The sequence below is a fragment of the Asterias rubens genome, chromosome 14 (genome assembly GCF_902459465.1).
Source record: "Asterias rubens chromosome 14, eAstRub1.3, whole genome shotgun sequence".
NCBI classification, from domain to species: Eukaryota; Metazoa; Echinodermata; class Asteroidea; order Forcipulatida; family Asteriidae; genus Asterias; species Asterias rubens.
In genome coordinates, this window is record NC_047075.1 from 8,675,183 (window position 1) to 8,696,495 (window position 21,313).

The following is a 21,313-nucleotide window of genomic DNA, read 5'->3' on the forward strand; positions in this document are numbered from 1 at the left end:
TGCACTACAGTATGCCTATATATTTTGTAGAATAATTATAATGGTGGCCAACCGTCGTTTGAAAACGTATACGAAGTGAGATGGTGTCGTTCCTCGTTATTGGGGAACCCGTTTCACTGAAACTACTCGCCTTCGGCTCGTTCCCTCTGTTCACGATTCAACACTTTCTCGTACACTCTCGTTAAACATATTAAACATAACACAGTAGAGGAAGAGTCCTATATAGGGCTAGGTCCAAGGCTACCTCCACTGTATGACGTACTAGTTATTAAAGCCATTGGACACTTTCGGTAAACAGTATTTTCCAAAGGCCCACACTTCGTGTATCACAGTTTATATATAAAATAACAAACCTGTGAAAATTTAGGCTCAATCGGTCATACCCACCCTTGTTTCCGTACGTTTCGCCGTGTCATGACATGTGTATATAGTAAACCCGTAATTCTCGCTATCGAGAATTGATAATTGTTGTAATGTTTTCTCAAAAAGTAAAGCAGTTCATGGAATAATATTTCAAGAGAAGTCTTTCATCATCACCTTCTGTAAGCCCTGTAAGTTATTTGTAAATCTGTGAACTTTTATTTTTGTTTTCTGTTCCGAAAGTGTATAATGGCTTTAAGTAAATGAATAATACTTCTTGTGTGAGGTGGAATGATTGCGTCTTCTGTGTTCGCGAGTTTGTCAATGAATCATTCAAGGTAAAATTTAATTACAGCTTCTTGGCTAAAATCTAGGCAATTAAATCACATAGAAAGACAAAAGAAAGGAATGATTTATTGTGAGGAACGTGTCATATTTCTGGGGCAGCAGATTTGATAACACGACGTATAGTTTGATATAGGTGTTAGAAACGATAGTTCATTATTGGGATGACTCAGATGAACTGGGATGGTGTTTTTGCCTCCAGCGCAAACCCAGTGCAGCAACAACAGTCATTGATTGTACCAGCCATTAGACTGAAAGCCGTGACGGTGTAGTCTCCAGTTAAGTCGTAAATCAATCCCGGAGGGTATGCACAAAACAAAATATCACAATGTAAGAAACACAGAAACAAAATACATGAACACTAAAATAATTAAAACAATTCATTGTGAATTAGCAGTAAAAAAAAACAGTCAAAGCGAATGTGTTCAAGGATTTGGGTACTTTCTGTAACACAAAACACAATGTCCACAGATTTTCATTAAACTTACACCGTTTGAAGATAATGATGGTAGAAAGCGTTCCTTAAAATATAAGTAAAATTTTCAGGGAAGCTTTCTACTATATTTATCTTCAAACTGTGTAAGTTTAATGTAAACCTGTGGACATGGTGTTCTCTGTCCTACAAAATGTACACAGACCCTTCGTATGATCGAAAAACACAAGTGTTCAAAGATTCACATATAACTTACACAAATTAAAGTAAGTAACGGTGAAAGGGTTCCTTTCAACATTTCCGCCTAAATTGCTGTCGTTTTTGAGAAACGAGTAAAACAATAGTTGTTATCAGGCGTGATAATAAACTCGATGTTTGAAAAACAGAAAACAAATAAGGTGTATTTTCATTATTTTATCGTGACTTTGATGACCAATTCAGCGCGAACTTTTACAGGTTTGTCTGTTTACGTATTATTATATGGTTGATCACACAAAACATGAACACTCTGTAAGACTGTTACGATAAGCACTGTGATTAGTATCACTATAAGAATATTGCTGCCATCAAAAACAGATACATGTCTTTAAAGGCATGCAGTAGACACTATTGGTAATTACTCAAAATAATTATCAGCATAAAACCTCACTTGGTAACGAGTAATGGGGAGAGGTTGATAGTATAACACATTGTGAGAAACGGCTCCCTCTGAAGTGGAGTAGTTTTCGAGAAATAGGTAATTTTCCATGAATTTGATTTCGAGACCTCAAGTTTAGAATTTGAGGTCTCGAAATCAAGCATCTGAAAGCACACAACTTCGTGTGACAAGGAAGTTTTTTTCTTTCATAGTTATCTCGCAACTCCGACGATCAATTGAGCTCAATTGTTCACAGATTTGTTATTTTATGCATATGTTGAGATACACCAAGTGAGAAGACTGGTCTTTGACAATTACCAATAGTGTCCACTGTCTTTTACAAGTTTGAATGCTTCGTATTTTGGTCAACGATCTAGAACTGAATCAATTGTATCTTTTAATGTAAAAGACTGAATATTTCACTCTCTGGTCCGAGTGGTGTCAATTTCGTTCTGTTGTTGAGAGTGAAAATAAATCTGTGGCACTGTTTAAGGGTGAACTTGAAACAAACTTCACTCTAACTCGAGTTGAAAGTACCCGTCTTTCACCTCAAAAAGCTCTTTGCAAGAGTGGTATTGCGCACAAAACGAATGGTTTTCCTATATTTTACATTTTAGAGAGATATAGTAATTGAGGTGTCTGAACATAACTGTGCTTCATTTTGAATTTTGGTTGTAGTCTGTTAGTGTTTTTTGCTACCGACGGGATCAAAAACTCAACTAGAAAATATAATAGAAGGAGTGACGTCACACTTGACGAAAGTCCCATTAACCCCACAGCATGCCCCAACCGTTCTTTACCGAATATCTTCTTAGTGACAACATCTATGAGTATAAAAGCTATTGAGAGAGCGTTTCCATAAAAGAAAGTACTCGCAACAATCGGCCAATAAGACGTCAACCATGGATCGACAGCATAATAAATGGCGACTATAAGTAAAGATCCAGTAAGCCATACGTATGCGCTGACAACATGCACAGCTTGAAACAATGGACCAATCACAATGGAAGCTATTGTGCTCCCTATTCCATATGCGACAACAAAATGTGACGCGTCTTCCAGTGTGAATCCTTTATACACGGTAGTGTACTGCACATAGTAAACTGCTCACAAAAAATAAGGCAACTTTTTTCAAGCCAGTATATTTGTTATTATTTATTACTCTCTTTGTATATGGTAAATATCAATGCAAAGCTGAACTGTTCTTCTTTAAGATGATACCACAGTTACAATGATTACATGTTGCTGGACTTGACCACGTTAATGAAAACGAGACAAAGTCACAAATCAAATGTGCCAAAGTTAGCAATTTTGTGTTACTTTGTGAACAATCAAATTGACACTGTAATTCAAACAAGCAAGACAACATACTGATCTTAATCCACTTTATTGAGACAAGAAGTTTGGTATAGAGCAAGACAACTTACTGATCATAATACACTTTATTGATACAAAAAGTTCAGTAACGAGTGGATGATCCGAAGGCGTTGATGACAGCCTGGCACCTTCTTCTCATGCTGCACACAAGTCTTGTGATGCGCTGATGATGAGGGATCGCGCCAGAACCACCTACACATCAACTGTGGCTGACCTAACCAGGTTCCTTAATAAAGAATGGAACGCCAAACTGGTCCCACAGGTGTTCCATGGGATTCAGGTCTGGACTGTTAGCAGGCCAATCCATCCGGTGCACCCCAACATTTTTCAGGTAGTCAGTCACCAGTCGGGCTCGATTGGGGCGAGCGTTGTCATCTTGAAAGATGGCACTTGATCCAAGAGTCTGCAAGTATGGGACTGCATTCGGCTGTAGAATATCGGTTTGCAAATACCCATCAAACAAGGTGTTTTTCATGAGATGAGGGTTAATTGTGTCCGATGAGCTCACTGGTGCAAGTCATTGTGTAAACCATTTAATGGTTCTGAAAAGCTTGATCGGTTTGATTATTGAGCATTACCTATTGACCATTCACAGACAACGGTAATTTTGGCACATTTGATTTGTGACTTTGCCTCATTGTTATTCGTGTAGCCAAGTTCAGCAACATGTAATCATTGCAAATATGGTATCATTTTAAAAAGGAACAGTTCAGCTTTGCATTGATATATACCATATACAAAGAGAGTATTAAATAATAACAAATATACTGGATTGAAAAAAAGTTTCCTTACTTTTTGTGAGCAGTTTATATTAACCATACAGAATATGTCATTTCAAACACAGTTAACACAAACAAAACCAGCCAGAATGATATGGATGAGAACAATCCAAGCTGCAATGTATCTCTAGTTAATGAGAAGACTTTGGTAAAACAAGAACAGCCAAAGCGGTTGCTTGGTACTACATCATCGTCCCTGGTCTCTTGCTCCTCGTCTGTGAGAGCTGCCTCATAACCATCTTGACTCCTACTAGCTGCAGGTGGTTTCACCAGAGCTCCAACGACAGCGATATGTAATAATAATGCTCCAAGTAGTAGCATTGTTCCCCTCCAGCCGTAGGTATCCAGGAAGAGCTGTATCGAGGGAACAACAGCCACGAAGATGAAGGAGTTGCCCATGGAAGACATATCGTAGGTTGTTGTGATGGATTTAGAGAAATAGCATCCGATTAGATGCTTTGTTATCACATAGGAGATGCCAATGGCTGATCCTGCAAAAGTAGAGCACACAATTTTTAACAAACAACTAATGATTTGAATAGAGAAATAAAGATGATTACAATAAAAATGATTGTAATATGATGCCCCATAAATCGTGGAAGTGTCGTGGCCGAGCGGCTAAGAGCACCGAATTTAAACTCCGGTGTTTCTGATCAGCAGAGTTTGGGTTCGAATCCCACAGTCGTGACACTTGTGGCGTCCTTGGGATGGGCCGTAAAGCCGTTGGTCCCATGTGCGGTGTAACGCATGTAAAATTACCCAGTGTACTTATTGAGAAGGGGTTCGCCCCGGTGTTCTGAATGTGCCGTAGCACCTTGCAGACGCTTAAAAGTTACTTCATTGTAGGGTCTCAAAATGTATACCTTCAATAACCTATTGAAAGATTGATATAACTCAGACAGTTTCGCTGTTCCTATGGACCGATCCGGCCTATCAATGCGCGCGCGTATTATTTGGTACGCGCGGCAGAATCGTGCAGAATGTCATTGGGAGTGCTTGTACACGTGTCTTGCTCATGTGTGCGGTGGGCGGAGCTTGGTGGAAAGCCGGAACGGTCCATTGGTGGACAGCGCGTCACGTGGGTGTGTATAAACCTTTGTTTATGACCAGTCAAAAGTGTTGACATGGGCTGAAACAGTTGTGCCACATCACGCGATACGCGCGACGCGCACAGCATTCCCTTATAAGGAGTTGTTTATCCGCTAGGGCCTTTCCATTTCATAGCTGGAGGGGTGTCGTGTTGAAAGAAATCATTGAACAATATTATAATTTTTGCATTTAGTGAATTTTTTGACCAAAAAGTGTTGATATCTTTTGACCGAAAAGGTATTTATGAATGGGAATCAAAGTGTGTTGAATCGGTTTTCAACTAGTGGTTTAAACCCGCCGAGGCCTGGTTCTTGATAATTTACCTCGACTGTCGTCTCGGTAAAAATTATCAAGAATCAGGCTTCGGCGGGTTTAAACCACTAATTGAAAACCGATTCAACACACATTGATTCCCTTATTAAACTCAGCGCCGTACCTTGGTACATGCGCTGTATAAGACTTCAATACTAATTGTGGATGACGTCATACACATTGTCCCGTGTCAACCAAGAAGATGCGTAACAAACATAGGGTGCACTTTGCTAAAGGTCTACAGGTACTGGTTTGTTTGTATTCGTATTTAGGAAATTTCTCCAAACTTCGCTACTATATCTTACTAATTGTTTTCGTGATCACTCATTCCTTTACTAACCTGTAATTACGGTAAGGATGAAGGTAATGACGTATAAACTGGATAGGAATGACGCAGTTATCATGGAGATACCAGCAACCAATCCACTCACTGTCACCACAGTCCTGGCGCCAAATCTCTCCTTTAGAGGCGTAGCTAAGACACCTGTTCAGAAGGAGCAAACTTGTTAAAGAAAACATGGTGAGGATGAAGGTGATTGCATATAAACAGGATTGGAATGACACAGTTATCATGGAGATACCAGCAACCAATCCACTCACTGTCACCACAGTCCTGGCGCCAAATCACTCCTTTAGTGGCGTTGCTAAGACACCTTTTAAGAAAGTAAGTTTTTTTTCAAAAGTTAAGCGTATTACATCTTACTGGGATGCGTTAACCTGGCATTTTTTTCTTAGATTGCGCTGTGAACTTGGAAAAGAACCTTTGAAATAAATAAAAACATTAACAAGGATGAACACTATGATTATTGACGTCTTACGCTTGTGTTGCAGGCAAAGTGGCGGCCGTTAGCAAGCTTTTGGCGTGAACTCTTTCGTCATTTTTTCCCTTCTTTTTCAGTGCCTTAAAGCAGTGGACGCCTTTGAAATCGGGGTATCACAACATCCTAAAGTAGCAAACCAGTGAAAATTTGAGCTAAAAAATTGGTTGTCCAAGTTGCGAGAGAGTAATGGCAGACAAAGCACCCTTGTCGCACAAGTTGTGCGCTTTCAAATTATCGAATTCGACTAAACTGACGTCTCGAACTCAATTGAAATATTTTAGTGAGAAATTACTTCTTAAAACAAAATTCGTTACTTCAGAGGGAGCCGTTCCTCACAGTCAACAGCTCCCCATTCATCGTTTCCAATATAAGATTTATGCTAACAATTATTTTTAGTAATTACCAACATTGCCGATGCCTTCAAGCAACCCCCTAGCTACTTTCCTTCTAGAAACATAAACATGCTTTAGTCTAAACAAAAAAGTTACAAAAACCCCAACAAAACATAAAACTGACTCCTTTACCCAAATTATTCTGACTCAAAACCATACGAATTGAGTCAAAGTAGAATCTTGGATTTATAATCAACCCCAGACAGAGGAGGGGAGTAGGACCTACTTTACTTACTGACAGACAGGACTTTGCAGATGACATTGCCCTACTTACAGAGCAAATCAGTCAAGCAAAAGAGCTTCTTGACAGAGTGGAGACTGAATGTCAAAAAGTGGGTCTGCAGTTAAACATCAAGAAGACAAAGTACATGGCATACAATACGGAAGACGAGGGTACTTGCCTCAAAGCAATCAATGGGGACAAACTTGTAAGACAGGCTGACTTCAAATATCTAGGGTCATGGAATGACAACACATGCAGATATATATCAACGTTAGTAAAGCTCTGTCCTGGAAAGCACTCCACAGCATGAAAAATGTTTGGTGTACAAAGATGAGTAAAGTACAGCTCTTCGTGGCCATTGTTGAATCAGTGCTACTTTATGGGTGCGTAGCAGGGACATTAACATCTGTTCTAGATAAACAACTTGACGGTTGCTACACCAGAATGCTACGCCAGGTGCTTGATGTCGGGAGCGAAGAACATCAAACACAGACCTTTATCTCGGGTTCCCCAAGCTTAGCGCCAAAATCTGCGCTAGAAGACTGAGGTTTGCAGGGCACTGCTATCGCCACACTGAGCTTCCAGCCAGCAAGCGCGGCTATGGGAGCCCAAGCAAGGTTAAGCCCAAGGAGGTCGAGGCCATCTGACCTATGTCGATCTGCTGAAAAAGGACACTGGGCGTGTGACAGCTGGGGAAGTGTCCACATGCATGGGGGACAGGAAGACCTGGAGAAACCTCAGCCGTAATATCATTGACCGAGGACACCACTCGAAATAGAAGAAACATAATCTTGTTTAGGTAAAAAATACCCCCAAAAGAATTCATGGATACTTTATTTGGAAAGCCTTCTTTAACGGCATGTTTTTACTAATCTTTAAGATTATTTTCTTGGATTAACTATTGGCCCTTTAAATTGACTTGTGATTGACCTTGTTCTTAAATGTTACCAATGTATCAGTGAGTTGCAAAGAGTCGATCATTGTACAACTGCTCAAACGTAAGGGTTTTGTAAGTTAAAGGCAGTGGACACTATTGGTAATTGTCAAAGACTAGTCTTCACAGTTGGTGTATCTCAACATATGAATAAAATAGCAAACCTGTGAAAATTTGAGCTCAATCGGTCAACGAACTTGCGAATTAATAATGAAATAAAAATGCCCTTGTCACACGAAGTTGTGTGCATTTAGATGGTTGATTTCGAGACCTCAAGTTCTAAACTTGAGGTCTCGAAATAAAAATTCGTCGAAAATTACTTCTTTCTCGAAAACTATGGCACTTCAGAGGGAGCCATTTCTCACAATGTTTTATACCATCAATCTCTCCACATTACTCGTTACCAAGTAAGGTTTTATGATGATAATTATTTTGAGTAATTACCAATAGTGTAATTACAAATAGTGTCCACTGCGTTGACAAAAGCAAACATCCAGCCAATTCACCAAGTTGAAGTGACGAACTGTTCTTGTAGTGTAGGTAACATCATACCTAGACCCTTTACTAATAACACGGCCCAAGCTGTCTCGGATGTAAATAAACCCAACACAGCAATCCAACCATGAAGACCACCATCTTGAAAAGTCTCAGTTGCAAAGTACATAACGCGTACAAAACAGCCGGGCTTCATTTTGAAACGGTTATTTGTTATTGTTAACGCAATACAAAACTCAATCTACGTGCTAGTATTATGTATAATCTGAAATGGACACATGTTTGATTGATACAACTTCAATAGACACTCCTGGAAGAGACCGTGTAATAATGCACACCTATACTGTCTGCAAACAACTAGCAATGCTAACAATATTTGCTTCTGCTGTTACAAAGGTCATGGCAACAGGTCACCATAACAAAGCACTGCAGTTTGTTGTGTGACACAAAAGTTGTTGTTAACAAAAGAACTTTATCGGCTCAGCAACTTTTCAAAGCCATGCTCAGCATAAGACAAGAATGGCTTTTATCAATAGGGATGTTTATCTGCACGTTACGCGGCAACAAACGTGAACGTGAACGTGAACGTGAACGTAAGAAAAGTTTGTTGAAAAAGCTCACGTTTTAAAGGCAGTGGACACTATTGGTAATTACTCAAAATAATTATTAGCATAAAAACTTACTTGGTAACAAGTAATGGGGAAAGGTTGATAGTATAGAACATTGCGAGAAACGGCTCCCTCTGAAGTGCCATAGTTTTCGAGAAAGAAATAATTTACCACGAATTTGATTTCGAGTCCTCAAGTTTATAATTTGAGGTCTCGAAATCAGGCATCTAAAGGCACACAACTTCGTGTGACAAGGGAGTTTGTTTTCATTATTATATCGCAATTTCGACGACCAATTGTGCTCAAATTTTCACAGGTTGGCAAATTTTATGCATTATTATAATGTTAATATACACCAAGTGAGAAGATTGTTCCTTAACACTGTTACCAATTGTGTCCATTGTCTTTAAGGAAACGCACGAAATGGAAATGCCTAATTGGCATAATGAAGTAGCAGTTCGCTCCGTCCTTCCGAGTCGCCCCAATGCCTCGACATAAAGCTTAATTTTGGGGAAGTGAAGTCAGGTATAGTAACCAACAATATAAACACAAATATCGCCAAGGAAAATTTAGTTGATTGCAGAAAAACAAAGATAAAGGGGGAAATTGGGAAAACGCATGCAAAAAAATGTACTCGGATATTAATTTGTAAGTTTGACTCAAGAATTAGCTTCAAAGGCACTGGACACTATTGGTATTTTATACCGTAATTACTCCACATGATTCTTAGCATAACAAATTTACTTGGGAACAGTTAGAAAAGGCTCCCTCTGAAGTTTAGACGTAGTTTTTGATAAAGGAGTAATTGAATTCGAGACCTCAACTGAAAGCACACACTTTGGGCGGCAATGGTGTTATTTCTTCCTTTATTCTCTCGCAACTTCGAAGACCAATTGAGTCCCGTTCACAGATTTGATATTTTATGCATATGTTGAGACACACAGAGTGAGAAGACTGACCTTTGACAATTACCAATAGTGTCCAGTGTCTTTAATAAGCCACACACAAAAAGGAAATGCTTAATTGGCACAACGAAGAAGCAGTTCGCTCGTCCTACCAAGTTGCTCCCGAAGCCTCGACATAACTTAAAGCTGCATTTTGGGGGACGTAAATTCACGTAAAGTAAGCAACATTTGTTGTTGTTGTCATCAATGTGAGACTTTGAGGTGCTAGGTGGCAGCAGACCTAGCAGGTACATTTCCATTGTTTACGTAGTTTTGAGCATGCGCACATTACCGAGAACAATCAAATTTACCTGGTGAGTCTGCTGCCACCAAGCGGCTCGAAAGTCTCCCTTTACCTTTTCAATTTAAGATGAAAAAAATTGTCATTACATGCGTTAGAGTAATTTATTTACTTATTTGACAAAAATACTCGACATAAAGACTGTAAGTTTCCAACGAGGTAAGCGTCAAATTAACACCATGTCGAAGTCAATTACAATCTTAAAAACATGAAGCAAACTGTTAAATGAAACCATGAATTGTTTGATTTGCACTACCCAGGTGGACATTGAGCTTAAAATTGTAAAATAAAACGCCAATAATTTTTTTAAATCCATTGCGAAAAGGGGGAAATGGGAAAAGTGCATGCAAAAATGTACTAGGATTTTTGTAAGTTGGACTCAATAAGTAGCTTTAAACAAAATCATCGAATGGAAACTTTGTTGTTTTTATATACCGACATAAACAAACAACGACTCAAGAATATTAAGGTTTTAAAATTGATTCAACGACATGGTGTTAATTTGACGATTACCTCGTTGAAGAATTACAGTCTTTCTGTCGAGTATTTCGGTCAGAAGTTAGATCCAAATAAGTAAATAAATTACTCTAACGAATGTTATGACAATTTGTTGTCATCTTTACTTGGAAAATGTAATGTGAGACTTTCGAGATGCTTGGTGGCAGCAGACTCACCAGGTAAATTTCATTGTTCTCGGTAATGTGCGCATGCTCAAAACTACGTATACAATGGAAATTTACCTGGTAAGTCTGCTGCCACCTAGCACCTCAAAGTCTCACATTGATTAAACAAATAAATAATGTTGCTTACTTTACCTGACTTTACTTCCCCAAAATGTAGCTTTAAGTTGTGTACTTTATGGATCCGTTTTGATGGCGACGCATTGGGGCGACTCGGGGGACGGAGCGAACTGCTTCTTTGTTGTGCCAATTAGGCATTTCCTTTTCGTGTGTGGCTTAAAGACATGGACACTATTGGTAATTGTAAAAAAAAGTTTTCTCACTTGGTTGTATCTCAACATTAATTTTCATAAAATAACAAATCTGTGAACATTTGGACTCAACTGGTCGTCGAAATTGCGAGATAATAATGGAATAAATAACATCATTGCCGCCCAAAGTGTGTGCTTTCAGTTGAGGTCTCGAACTCAATTCAAACATTAATTTGAGTGAGAAATTACTCCCTTCTCAAAATTTACGTTTAAACTTCAGAGGGAGCCTTTTCTAACAGCTCTCCATTGCTCGTTCCCAAGTAAGTTTTTATGCTAAGAATCAAGTTAAGTAATTACGGTATAAAATATCAATAGTGTCCAGTGCCTTTGAAGCTAATTCTTGAGTCAAACTTACAAAATATCCGAGTACATTTTTGCATGCGCTTTCCCCATTTCCCCCTTTTATATTGTATTTGTTTGCAATCAATTCAATTTTCCTCGGCGATATTCTGTTTATATTGTTGGTTACTATACCTGACTTTACTTCCCTAAAACTAAGCTTTAAGTTTTGGAATAATGGCTCCATTTTGATGTCGAGGCATTGGGGCGACTCGGAAGGACGGAGCGAACTGCTACTTCGTTATGCCAATTAGGCATTTCCTTTTCGTGCGTTTCCTTAAAGACAATGGACACTATTGGTAATAATTGTCAAAGACCATTCTTCTCACTTGGTGTATATCAACATAATATTGTAAAAAATAGCCAACCTGGTCGTCGAAGTTGCGAGATAATAATGAAAGGAAAAACTCCCTTGTCACAATGTTGTGTGCTTTCAGATGCTTGATTTTGAGACCTCAAATTCTAAATCTGAGGTCTCGAAATCAAATTCGTGGTAAATTACTTCTTTCTCGAAAACTATGACACTTCAGAGGGAGCCGTTTCTCACAATGTTTTATACCATCAATCTCTCCACATTACTCGTTACGTAGTAAGGTTTTATGGTAATAATTATTTTGAGTAATTACAAATAGTGTCCACTGCCTTTAAAGACACTCAATGGGAAACTTGAGACTATCTGCCAATCACCAATAGAGGGCGCTCTTCACCAGGTAATGTCAACAACTTAGGAATTGGAGAAGCATGAGTGACGGTCACTGACAGCAAATACCTTGTGTTTTGCGTGTTTTTGATTTTGTATTTAGATTTAGCCAAACTGTATTTTGTTCTTCATAACACAGCATAAACCAAACTGTTCTGGAACAGGACGTACTGGACACTAGTTCCCCAAGGATAACAAGCGGTGTGCATGAGTTTTTGGGAGTGTTTCTTCTAGGGTAATTAGCAAAAATTCCAAAATGCTGACCTACCAAAAATTGAGAAGAAATCTGAAGTTTAGTTGTATGACAATGTATCTGATTTAATTTTCAAAGAGGCTGAGAGACTTCTATATATTTGTTGAGTATTTTTGAATTTTTAGCATTTACCATTGTTTGCTACAGGGGTTGTGCACCCTTACCTGGTAGGTCTGCTGCCCTCTAGTGGCAGAGCTTTCAAAAAGTTTCCCATTGCATGGTTTTCTTTTTACCTCGTCGACTAACACGATCGTAATGTTAGAGAGTAAATCTTTTGATGCGTTACCATGCATAATTTAACTCTTTTATTTTTTTAGCTTTCGTCATCCCGAACCACTAGCTGTTGTGTTAGGCAGAACAACTTAATACTAACAGTTTGTTCCAATCCTTTTTTTCCTTCTTCCCCTGTAGTCCATTGTCCGCCGGTAGAGGTACTTTCCAAAGCTCATAATTATTATCAACTTATCCATGACTAGCCTCGTCCAAGGCTCTTTACGCAAGCACCGGGCCGCTGCTACGATTCACGAACTGCATACACATGTATATGCTATACTGCACGGTACACAACAGTATCGTCGAAGTTGCGAGATAATAATGAAAGAAAAACCTCCCTGGTCACAAGAAGTTGTGTGCTTTCAGTTGCTTGATTTCGTGACCTCAAATTCTAAATCTGAGGTCTCGAAATCAAAATATAATTCTTTCTCCAATACTACGTCACTTCAGAGGGAGCCGTTTCTCACAATGTTTGATAATATCAACCTCTCACCATTACTCTTTATCAAGTAAGGTTTTATGATAATAACTATTTCGAGTAATTACCAATTTTGTCCACTGCCTTTAAAAACCAGTATAGTTCTTTTCAGAGCTCAGAAGTCTCCCGAACCGATAAATCTTCTCCGCGGTAGAAGAATAAAGAGAGACAGCGCTGTAAGAAAAAACTCTACTCTACATGGTGTTACCGCAAACGAACTATAATTATTTCAATATAAAAAAGTGTACGGTAAAATAATATGGTGTTCCAACAAAAAAATTGCGCCAGAAAAAAATGCGACGGGAAAAATAATGCATCAAGAAAAAAAAATGCACATATGGAACACCGTAATAACACCATATCTCTTAGACTCGGGGTGGTTCTGAAATAGAACAGTTGGTGTCAACTTGACGTTCATAACGTGAGGTAAGGCCGCGTTCAGACGAATCTAAAGGTCCCTAGTCAAGTGTGACTGCCTCTCCCATTCAATAGGCTTCATAGTTACACAGTCATACAAAAAAGACTTGTTGATTTTGCACAAACCCAACCGTGCTTGATGTTCAGTGTACCGTTACGTGTTGCTGTGCCCGGCATCGGTAATTATTATGTGTATGTTAACAAACGCCTGGTGTGACTATCCCTCATCAGTGGGTTCACTTAATACACATTGGAACTGAGTCGATGTCGTCCACAATCTTGAACCCTAAGTCGATCATTTTATACTGTTGGGTCATTCTATGATGGTTCGTGTATGTTTAGAGCGAGTTTTAAACTCATCAATTGCTATTTTTCGAGAGGGCGGTCTTCATGGTTGGATTGCTGTGTTTGGTTTATTTACGGCCAAGATAGCCTGGTCTGTTTTGGTCAAAGGTATGGGTATGATGTTACCTACACTACAAGAACAGTTCGACACTTCGACTTGGTTAATTGGCTGGATGGTTGCTTTTGTAAGCGCGGGTTTTGAGATATTAGGTAAGTTGGGTTTAATATTGGGGCTACGGCATGGAGGTCGGTCCTTCTTGGGTAACACACTAATTTCTTTGGTTCTTCTTCATGTTCTTATGTTGGTGAGTATACAGTCCACCGATAGCGTGTTAAAAAAAATCATCAAAATGTCACGTAATTAGCGAAAAAAAAAACTCACACAATATTGCAAGTAGACTGGTGCTTTGTTTAAAGCAACGTTTTACTATGACGCAGCATAAGGATCCAGTCTATCCATGTATTATAAACGGAAAACCAACATAAATATACCATATGGGTCATTCCATGTCAGACCAACGCACTTTTTTACCTCATGTCTCAGATTTTGATAAAAATTGCTGTATAGGGACACCGCCAAACTAGAGTCAGATATCTTAGTTGGTATCGCAGGCACGTTAATCCGGAGGTCGTTGGTTCGAATCCCAACCCTAAACATCAAGTATAATCATGTCTTCCGATTTTGATAAAAATTGCTGTGATTGTAGGTCCTTATGAGCAATGAATGCACAGCAATTTTTAGCCCGAACGGACTTACCATGTGGTCAGGGCAAAAACCACTAAAATCTGAAATTTTTAGGGAAAAATACCTCCTTTTTGGTAAAAATATGTCATAACCATGTCAATTCTCATCCCATATATGCAAATTTGGTATCAAAATAATGAAAATTGCATGCTCAAATCAATTCTTTTGTCAAAAATAAATTTTCTGAAATGTAGGTCACTGTAATCTTTAATATTTTATCGTGACCTTTGACCCAGTTTTTGAAATAATGTATCATTCCAAAAATCAATGAAATAAAAATATCTTGAGAGAGCATGTCTTCCTCTATCAGAATCCACTAAGAAACAGTTGGGCTCTTCAAAATTTACAACTTTATGACTATTTTTGTACAAGTACCGTGATCTTTAATATGTTATCGTGACCTTTGACCCAATTTGTGAAACAATGCATCATTCCAAAAATCAACTACATAAAAATCACTTGATAGAACATGTTTTCCTCTATCACAATCAACCAAGAAACAACTGGGCTCTTCAAAATTTACAGTTTTATTACCATTTTTGTACAGTTGTTAGGTCACAAACTAGCCAATTTATATACTTTACATAATAAATCCACCAACAAACCTCACTCTTCTGTTTCTAAAGTTACCTAAAGTGTTCATGGTTTGCGATTTGTTTCTTGCTGAGGGCTGATGTGGTTTAACCAGAATCAGAATTTAAACTATCAGCAGTGACACACCCAGGATTTATTATTTTTGGGGGGTGGGCCATATTTTCCCCAAAAAAATTATTTCGAAGATTGTACAACAAAAAATCAAAACAAATCAAACAAACAAATTGAATACCTTAGAGGGGCTGGGATCAATCCCCCAGACCCATCGTCCCCCACCCCCCCCCCCTCCTTTCGGGTGCACCACTGTGATTATTAGTGATCCCAGCTGGAGATTACATCAAGGTTGAGATGGAGAAGCTGTCTGCCTTTCTTCAGTAGATCACAAACTTATGCAGTCTTACTTTAACCCCCTGTGATGAATCTTGAACAACAAATTAATGCAGAGTAACTTTCTGAGAAATCCTCAAGAACAATTTGTTCACCATGCTGCAACTCTGACTTCAGTGCCCATTTTAATAGAGCTGCTCAGCAGCAGATTTGGTGCTAACTGCGATTTCCATTTAACCGTATAGCACACGAAAAGGCATGCTAACCTTCCGATGAAGTCAGAGTTGCAGCATGGTGACATTTTTTGTTTACCATCTTGGAAAGAATTTTGTTTCAGAAAAATGCCATCCCCCCACCCCCCTCCACCCACAACCCAAATTAAATCCCGGGTGCGTCACTGCTGGTATTTTAAAGTATGATTCTAGTTAGACCACATCAGCCCTCAACATGAACAAAATCCCAAACCAATAACAATTTTAGTAAGTTTGGAAAGTTTTTTATTTTTATTTATTGATAAAGTAAAGTACATGTATATAGCACATTAGGACCTACAAGCACAGCAATTTTTATCAAAATCGGAAGACATGAGGTAAAAAAGTGCGTTGGTCTGACATGGAATGACCCATATAAAACTCCTAACAAAAAGAAATAAGGAGCCATAAGGAGCCATGAAACAAAACAGAACATTATTTTGGAACGTTGCGATTATAAGAAATAATACGTAATCGACACGAGATGTACCGACAGACAAACCCATGATGACAAACATGTACTTTGATCATCCCCAACCCCTCCCAAGCTCACGGCGAGACCCGCAAGCTGGGAGTTCATAGCGCCCGGGATTGCACCTCCAGCCCACCCACGAGACACGGCATGTGCGGTACGTGATATCGCCGCGTTTTTCTCATAGTGATAAATCGGGAAAAAAGTGCATTCTGAGTGAACCCACTTTGACATTTTGACGCGTATTCATCCTTTGCTTTCATATCTTTCTACCTTACTCACTTGCAAAATGGAAGGTTTGTTTCTAGGAATGTATAGAAGGAATTTGTTTATTTTATTAAAAATGAAACGATCTAAAATAAACATTTATAGCCTTTAAAACATATTCGTCAGTATGTCAAAAACATTGTTCTCGTTTACGCGCGTATTCGTCACTTTTTGTGCCCGATTCGTCGGTATGTAAAAAACAAATCTACGCGCTTGAGCTTATTCGTCAGTTGGAGGTCTCCTATCTTTTTTTCCTCTGGTCAGAGAGTGGCATTGTCAGGGTATACTTTTGTTACTCTGCGGTTTTGCGGGTCGTTCGAAACTACTCCGTCTCTTTCTTCCTTCCTACATGGTATAATACACACTTTCATAAAGGTTTTTATAGAAGTGATGGATTCTGAGACCCAATTATGTAGCACCTTACAAGGGTTTACAACGTGCTAAGGCGCATACAACAGCCATAGCCAGGAACACCTGGGCGAGCCCCTTATCTTTTCGATTAAAGTCACCTGGAAGTGGTATTTTTCAAAATAAAGCTTTTGTCACTAATATATTTGTTTGATGAGTGGAATGTGAATAAACAGTTAACTAAGGTTTTAAGAAATCAGTTCTTATGTTATTTACAAATTTAAGAGTAGACCCCGACCCGAGAGGTCGCTGTTCGTGACGTCAATCGAGGCAGACTTTGCTTGTAATGCGTAAAGTAAACACAATTCCAAAGTACATGTACGGACCGAGTCGCGAGTTTGTACGTTTTTTTTCCGGCAATGCTGACCAGGTGTATTGCTACTGAATGCAGAAAAACACTTTTTGAAATGTACCAACTCACGACTTGGACGTACATGTACTTCGCACGTGTGTTTACTATACGCATTGCAGGCAAAGTCTGCCTCGATTGACGTCACACGGAGGTAGGGGTAGGCGGAGTCAGCCCCCCAAACAACTTTATATATTCTTTTAACATATAAATCGTGACAAACAATTACTAAACAAAATGTGTTATTGTTCGTAAGCATAATACTCTTATGTTTGAAAGAAAAAAATTATATTTCCAGGTGACTTTAAAGTGCACTGGTGTCTTTTACATGCGTTACACAACACAGTGGACCAAAGGCTTTCGTCTCAGTGCACTTATCAACAAGAATAGGGGTTCGCTCGATGTTCATGGCTGTGGCTGCTGTATGTACCGATAGCACATTGTAAACCCGTAGGTGCTAAATAATTGGGTCTCAGAATTTATCACTGCACTAACCTATCTTTCTGAAAGCTTGTATATACTCAGCGCCTTGAGTATATTGTTTTGGTAGAGACGTGCGCTTTAAAATATTTCGACATTGTTATTTGTATTATAACGTGACCATTTAAGTTATTTATTATTGACGCTTTTTTGTTCTTGTTAAACAAAAGGCATCCTAGCAACGCCACTAAATGAGAGAATTGGCGCCAGGACTGTGGTGACAGTGAGTGGATTGGTTGCTGGTATCTCCATGATAACTGTGTCATTCCAATCCTGTTTATATGCAATCACCTTCATCCTCACCATGTTTTCTTTAACAAGTTTGCTCCTTCTGAACAGGTGTCTTATAGCTACGCCTCTAAAGGAGAGATTTGGCGCCAGGACTGTGGTGACAGTGAGTGGATTAGTTGCTGGTGTCTCCATGATAACTGCGTCACTCCTATCTAGTGTTTACGTCATGACCTTCATCCTTACCGTATTTACAGGTAAATGAAACTCTTATCGTTACCATCACAAGAACATTTCCCATGTACACGCTGTTTGGCAAAAAAAACTCAAAGAATAAACTCACCAAATGCGTTTATGTAATAAAATAAATGCCATGTTTGACTTTTGACTGATACGTATTGGTGATTTGACTGTGTTTTCACCTCGTGTATCACTCGTTCGTGGTGGCTAAAATGTTTGTTTTTTTTTTTTTTTTTTCTTCTTTTACTTTTCAGGATCAGCGTTAGGCATATCATTCGTGGTAACGAAGCATCTGATAGGAAGCTATTTTAGTAAATCTATCACAACAGCCTATGGCGTGGCAGGCCTAGGGGACCCTGTCGCCTTCCTGACCGTTGTGCCATCGATACAGCTCTTCCTGGATACCTACGGCTGGAGGGGAACAATGCTACTACTTTGAGCATTATTATTACATCTCGCTGTCGTTGGAGCTCTGTTGAAACCACCTGCAGCTAGTAGGAGTCAAGATGGTTATAAGGCAGCTCTCACAGACGAGGAGCAAGAGACCGGAAAAGACAAATTGGCACCGAGAAACCGATGTGGTTGTTCTTGTTTTAACTCCCCGTACTCATTTGCTAGAGATACGTTCCAGATTGGGTTATTCACCTCCGTATCATTCTGGTTGGTTGTGGCCTTATACTCTGGTTGGCATATGATCTACTCTGGATGGGTAATATACTATGTACAGTACACCACAATGTCTAAACGATTCACGCTGGAAGACGCATCACAATTTCTTTTCGCTTTTGGAATCGGGAGACTAACAGGTTGCTTTGCGATTGGCCCGTTAGTCCAATCTGTGCAGGTTGTCAGCACACACGTTTGGCTTGCTGGTGCTCTGCTTTTGGTTGCAGTTTACTATGCTGTTGATCCATGGTTGACGTCTTATTTGTCGATTATTGTTAATGCTTTCGTGTTTGGGAACGCCGTATCAACGGTTTCTACACTTTCAGATGTAGTAGTTAAAGAGACATTCGATAAAGAACAGATGGGCCACGTACTGGGATGGTTGGGAGTCGCGTCAGGTTCGGCATCACTTCTGCTCTTGTATTTGCCAGGTGAGTTCTGAATCAATGTCTATAGCGAGAACACTAACATGTACAATTATTTTTGCCAAGTTAAAGGCAGTGGACACTATTGGTAATTACTCAAAATAATTATCAGCATAAAACCTTACTTGCATGGTAACAACTAATGGGGAGAGGTTGATAGTATAAAACACTGTGAGAAACGGTTCCCTCTGAAGTGACATAATTTTCGAGAAAGAAGAAATTTTTCACGAATTTGATTTCGAGACCTCCAGTTTAGAATTTGAGGTCTCGAAATCAAGCATCTAAAAGCACACAACTTCGTGTGACAATTGTGTTTGTGTCTTTCATATAGTTATCTCGCAACTCCGACGACCAATCGAGCTCAAATTTTCACATGTTTTTTATTTTATGCATATGTTGATATACACCAAGTGAGAAGACTGGTCTTTGACAATTACCAACAGTGTCCACTGTCTTTAAATACATCGGACACTATTGGTAAATGTCAAGGACCAGTCTTCACACATGGTGTATCTCAACATATATGCACAAAATAACATACATGTGACAGTTTGAACTCAACTGGTCGTCGTAGTTGCGAGATAATAGTGGAGGAAAAACCACCCCCTGTCACACGAAATTGTGTGCTTTCAGATGCTTGATTTTGAGACCTCGACATCCAAATCTGAAGTTTTTTTGCAAGAAAACTCGGACATTAGAAACAACTTCAGTTGTCCATTCATGTTGGTTGTTTACCCATCACTGATGTGTGTTAGCACTGTATACTCAGTCTTTACCCGAGTTCTTAAAACAGTCACACACAAGCATTCTTTTTCAAAGAACTCGGTAAAGTACTGAGTATACAGTGCGCAAAAACACAGGGTTGAAACCATAATTAATATTTGTTATCCCCGATTCAACATTTATTCAAACTAAATAAAAGTTGGTATTTCACTCGAGGAACATGTTTACAACCATGCTAAAGTGCACTCGTGTGAAAACGAGTCTGTGATCTATGCATTGTTTTTAATATAATGGTATTTGCTATTTTTTTTATACCCTCCAGGATTGATTTACGACTTAACCGGAGACTTCAGCGTGGCCTTCAGTATAATGGCTGGTGTACAATCACTGACTGTTGTTGCTGTACTGCGGTTATACTGGAAGCAGAAACACGCTCGAAGTTCATCAGATTCATCCCTTTGAAGAAGTTTATCTGCATTACCATGGGAACAGGTGTAAACAATAATACTAATAAAAACAATATTATTTTGTTTTTATATGGCGCCTTATACACAATGTATTAAAGGGAGGGTACACGTTTGGTAATAATATTGTCAAAGACCAGTTTTATCACTTGGTGTGTCCCAGCAAACAACAGGCCGATGAACATTTGAGCTAAATTATAAAAGACTTCTGGCTAGAAGTCTTTTGTTATTTCAGTGCGAAATTACCTCTTTCTCAAAATGTATGTTACTTCAGAGGGAGCCGTTTCTCACGATATTTTATACTGTCAACAGCTCTCCAATGCTCATTACCAAGTCAGTTTTTAAGTTAATAATTGTTTTGAGTAATTACCAAACGTGTACCTTCAAGCGCTTCAAACATTATTACCCTGATCACTGGGCCATTCCATTCCTTAAACCATCTCAGCTCCCTTGGGAGTATTTAGCCTGTGCCATCAAATGTGTATCGCACTAAGCTAAACCATTCACAGGAACCATCTCTGTCCTCACAGGTGCCCATTTACCCCTGGTTGGAGAGAAGCAATTATAGTAAAGTATTTTGCTCACTGCATAAGTGTCGCGACCGGGATTCGAACCTACACTCTGTTGAACAGAAACACCTGAGCTTGAGTTCGGTGCTCTTATCCGCTCGGCCACGACAACCCTTGGTGGCGAAATTCTGGGCGGGAAGAGGCTGGGAGCACTTGATATAGAAGAGGCCCTGGTGTGGCGGTTTCAGTCTTCCGCCGTGTTAAGTTTTCCGGGTGACGTAGTCGGACATATCAGCACGTTGTTCGAACGGTTTTAGCT

The 21,313-nt window shown here is 39.2% G+C and overlaps 2 protein-coding genes across 2 annotated transcripts; one reads left to right on the forward strand and one right to left on the reverse strand.

The window, feature by feature from the left end:
- Window positions 1-3,958: 3,958 nt before the first annotated feature.
- Window positions 3,959-5,736, reverse strand: LOC117299633 (monocarboxylate transporter 12-like). Its single transcript, XM_033783181.1, has 2 exons — window positions 5,673-5,736; window positions 3,959-4,422 (listed from the first exon to the last, which is right to left on the reverse strand). Exons 1-2 carry the CDS (start codon window positions 5,734-5,736, stop codon window positions 3,959-3,961), a joined length of 528 nt encoding a protein of 175 aa, XP_033639072.1.
- Window positions 5,737-13,703: 7,967 nt separating this feature from the next.
- On the forward strand, window positions 13,704-20,582 carry LOC117299634 (monocarboxylate transporter 2-like). Its single transcript, XM_033783182.1, is given in 4 exon segments — window positions 13,704-14,056; window positions 17,910-18,224; window positions 18,462-19,304; window positions 20,344-20,582. Coding segments are annotated over 4 exon segments (1,533 nt in total). The 5' UTR covers window positions 13,704-13,821; the 3' UTR covers window positions 20,484-20,582.
- Window positions 20,583-21,313: the final 731 nt, after the last annotated feature.

Excerpts from the sequence above, each read along its gene's own strand:
- LOC117299633 (XM_033783181.1), bottom strand. The coding sequence starts at position 5,736 with ATGATAACTGCGTCATTCCTATCCAGTTTATACGTCATTACCTTCATC. Across the intron at positions 4,423-5,672 it reads CATCCTTACCGTAATTACAG|GATCAGCCATTGGCATCTCC; the intron begins GTTAGTAAAGGA and ends CTACTTTTGCAG.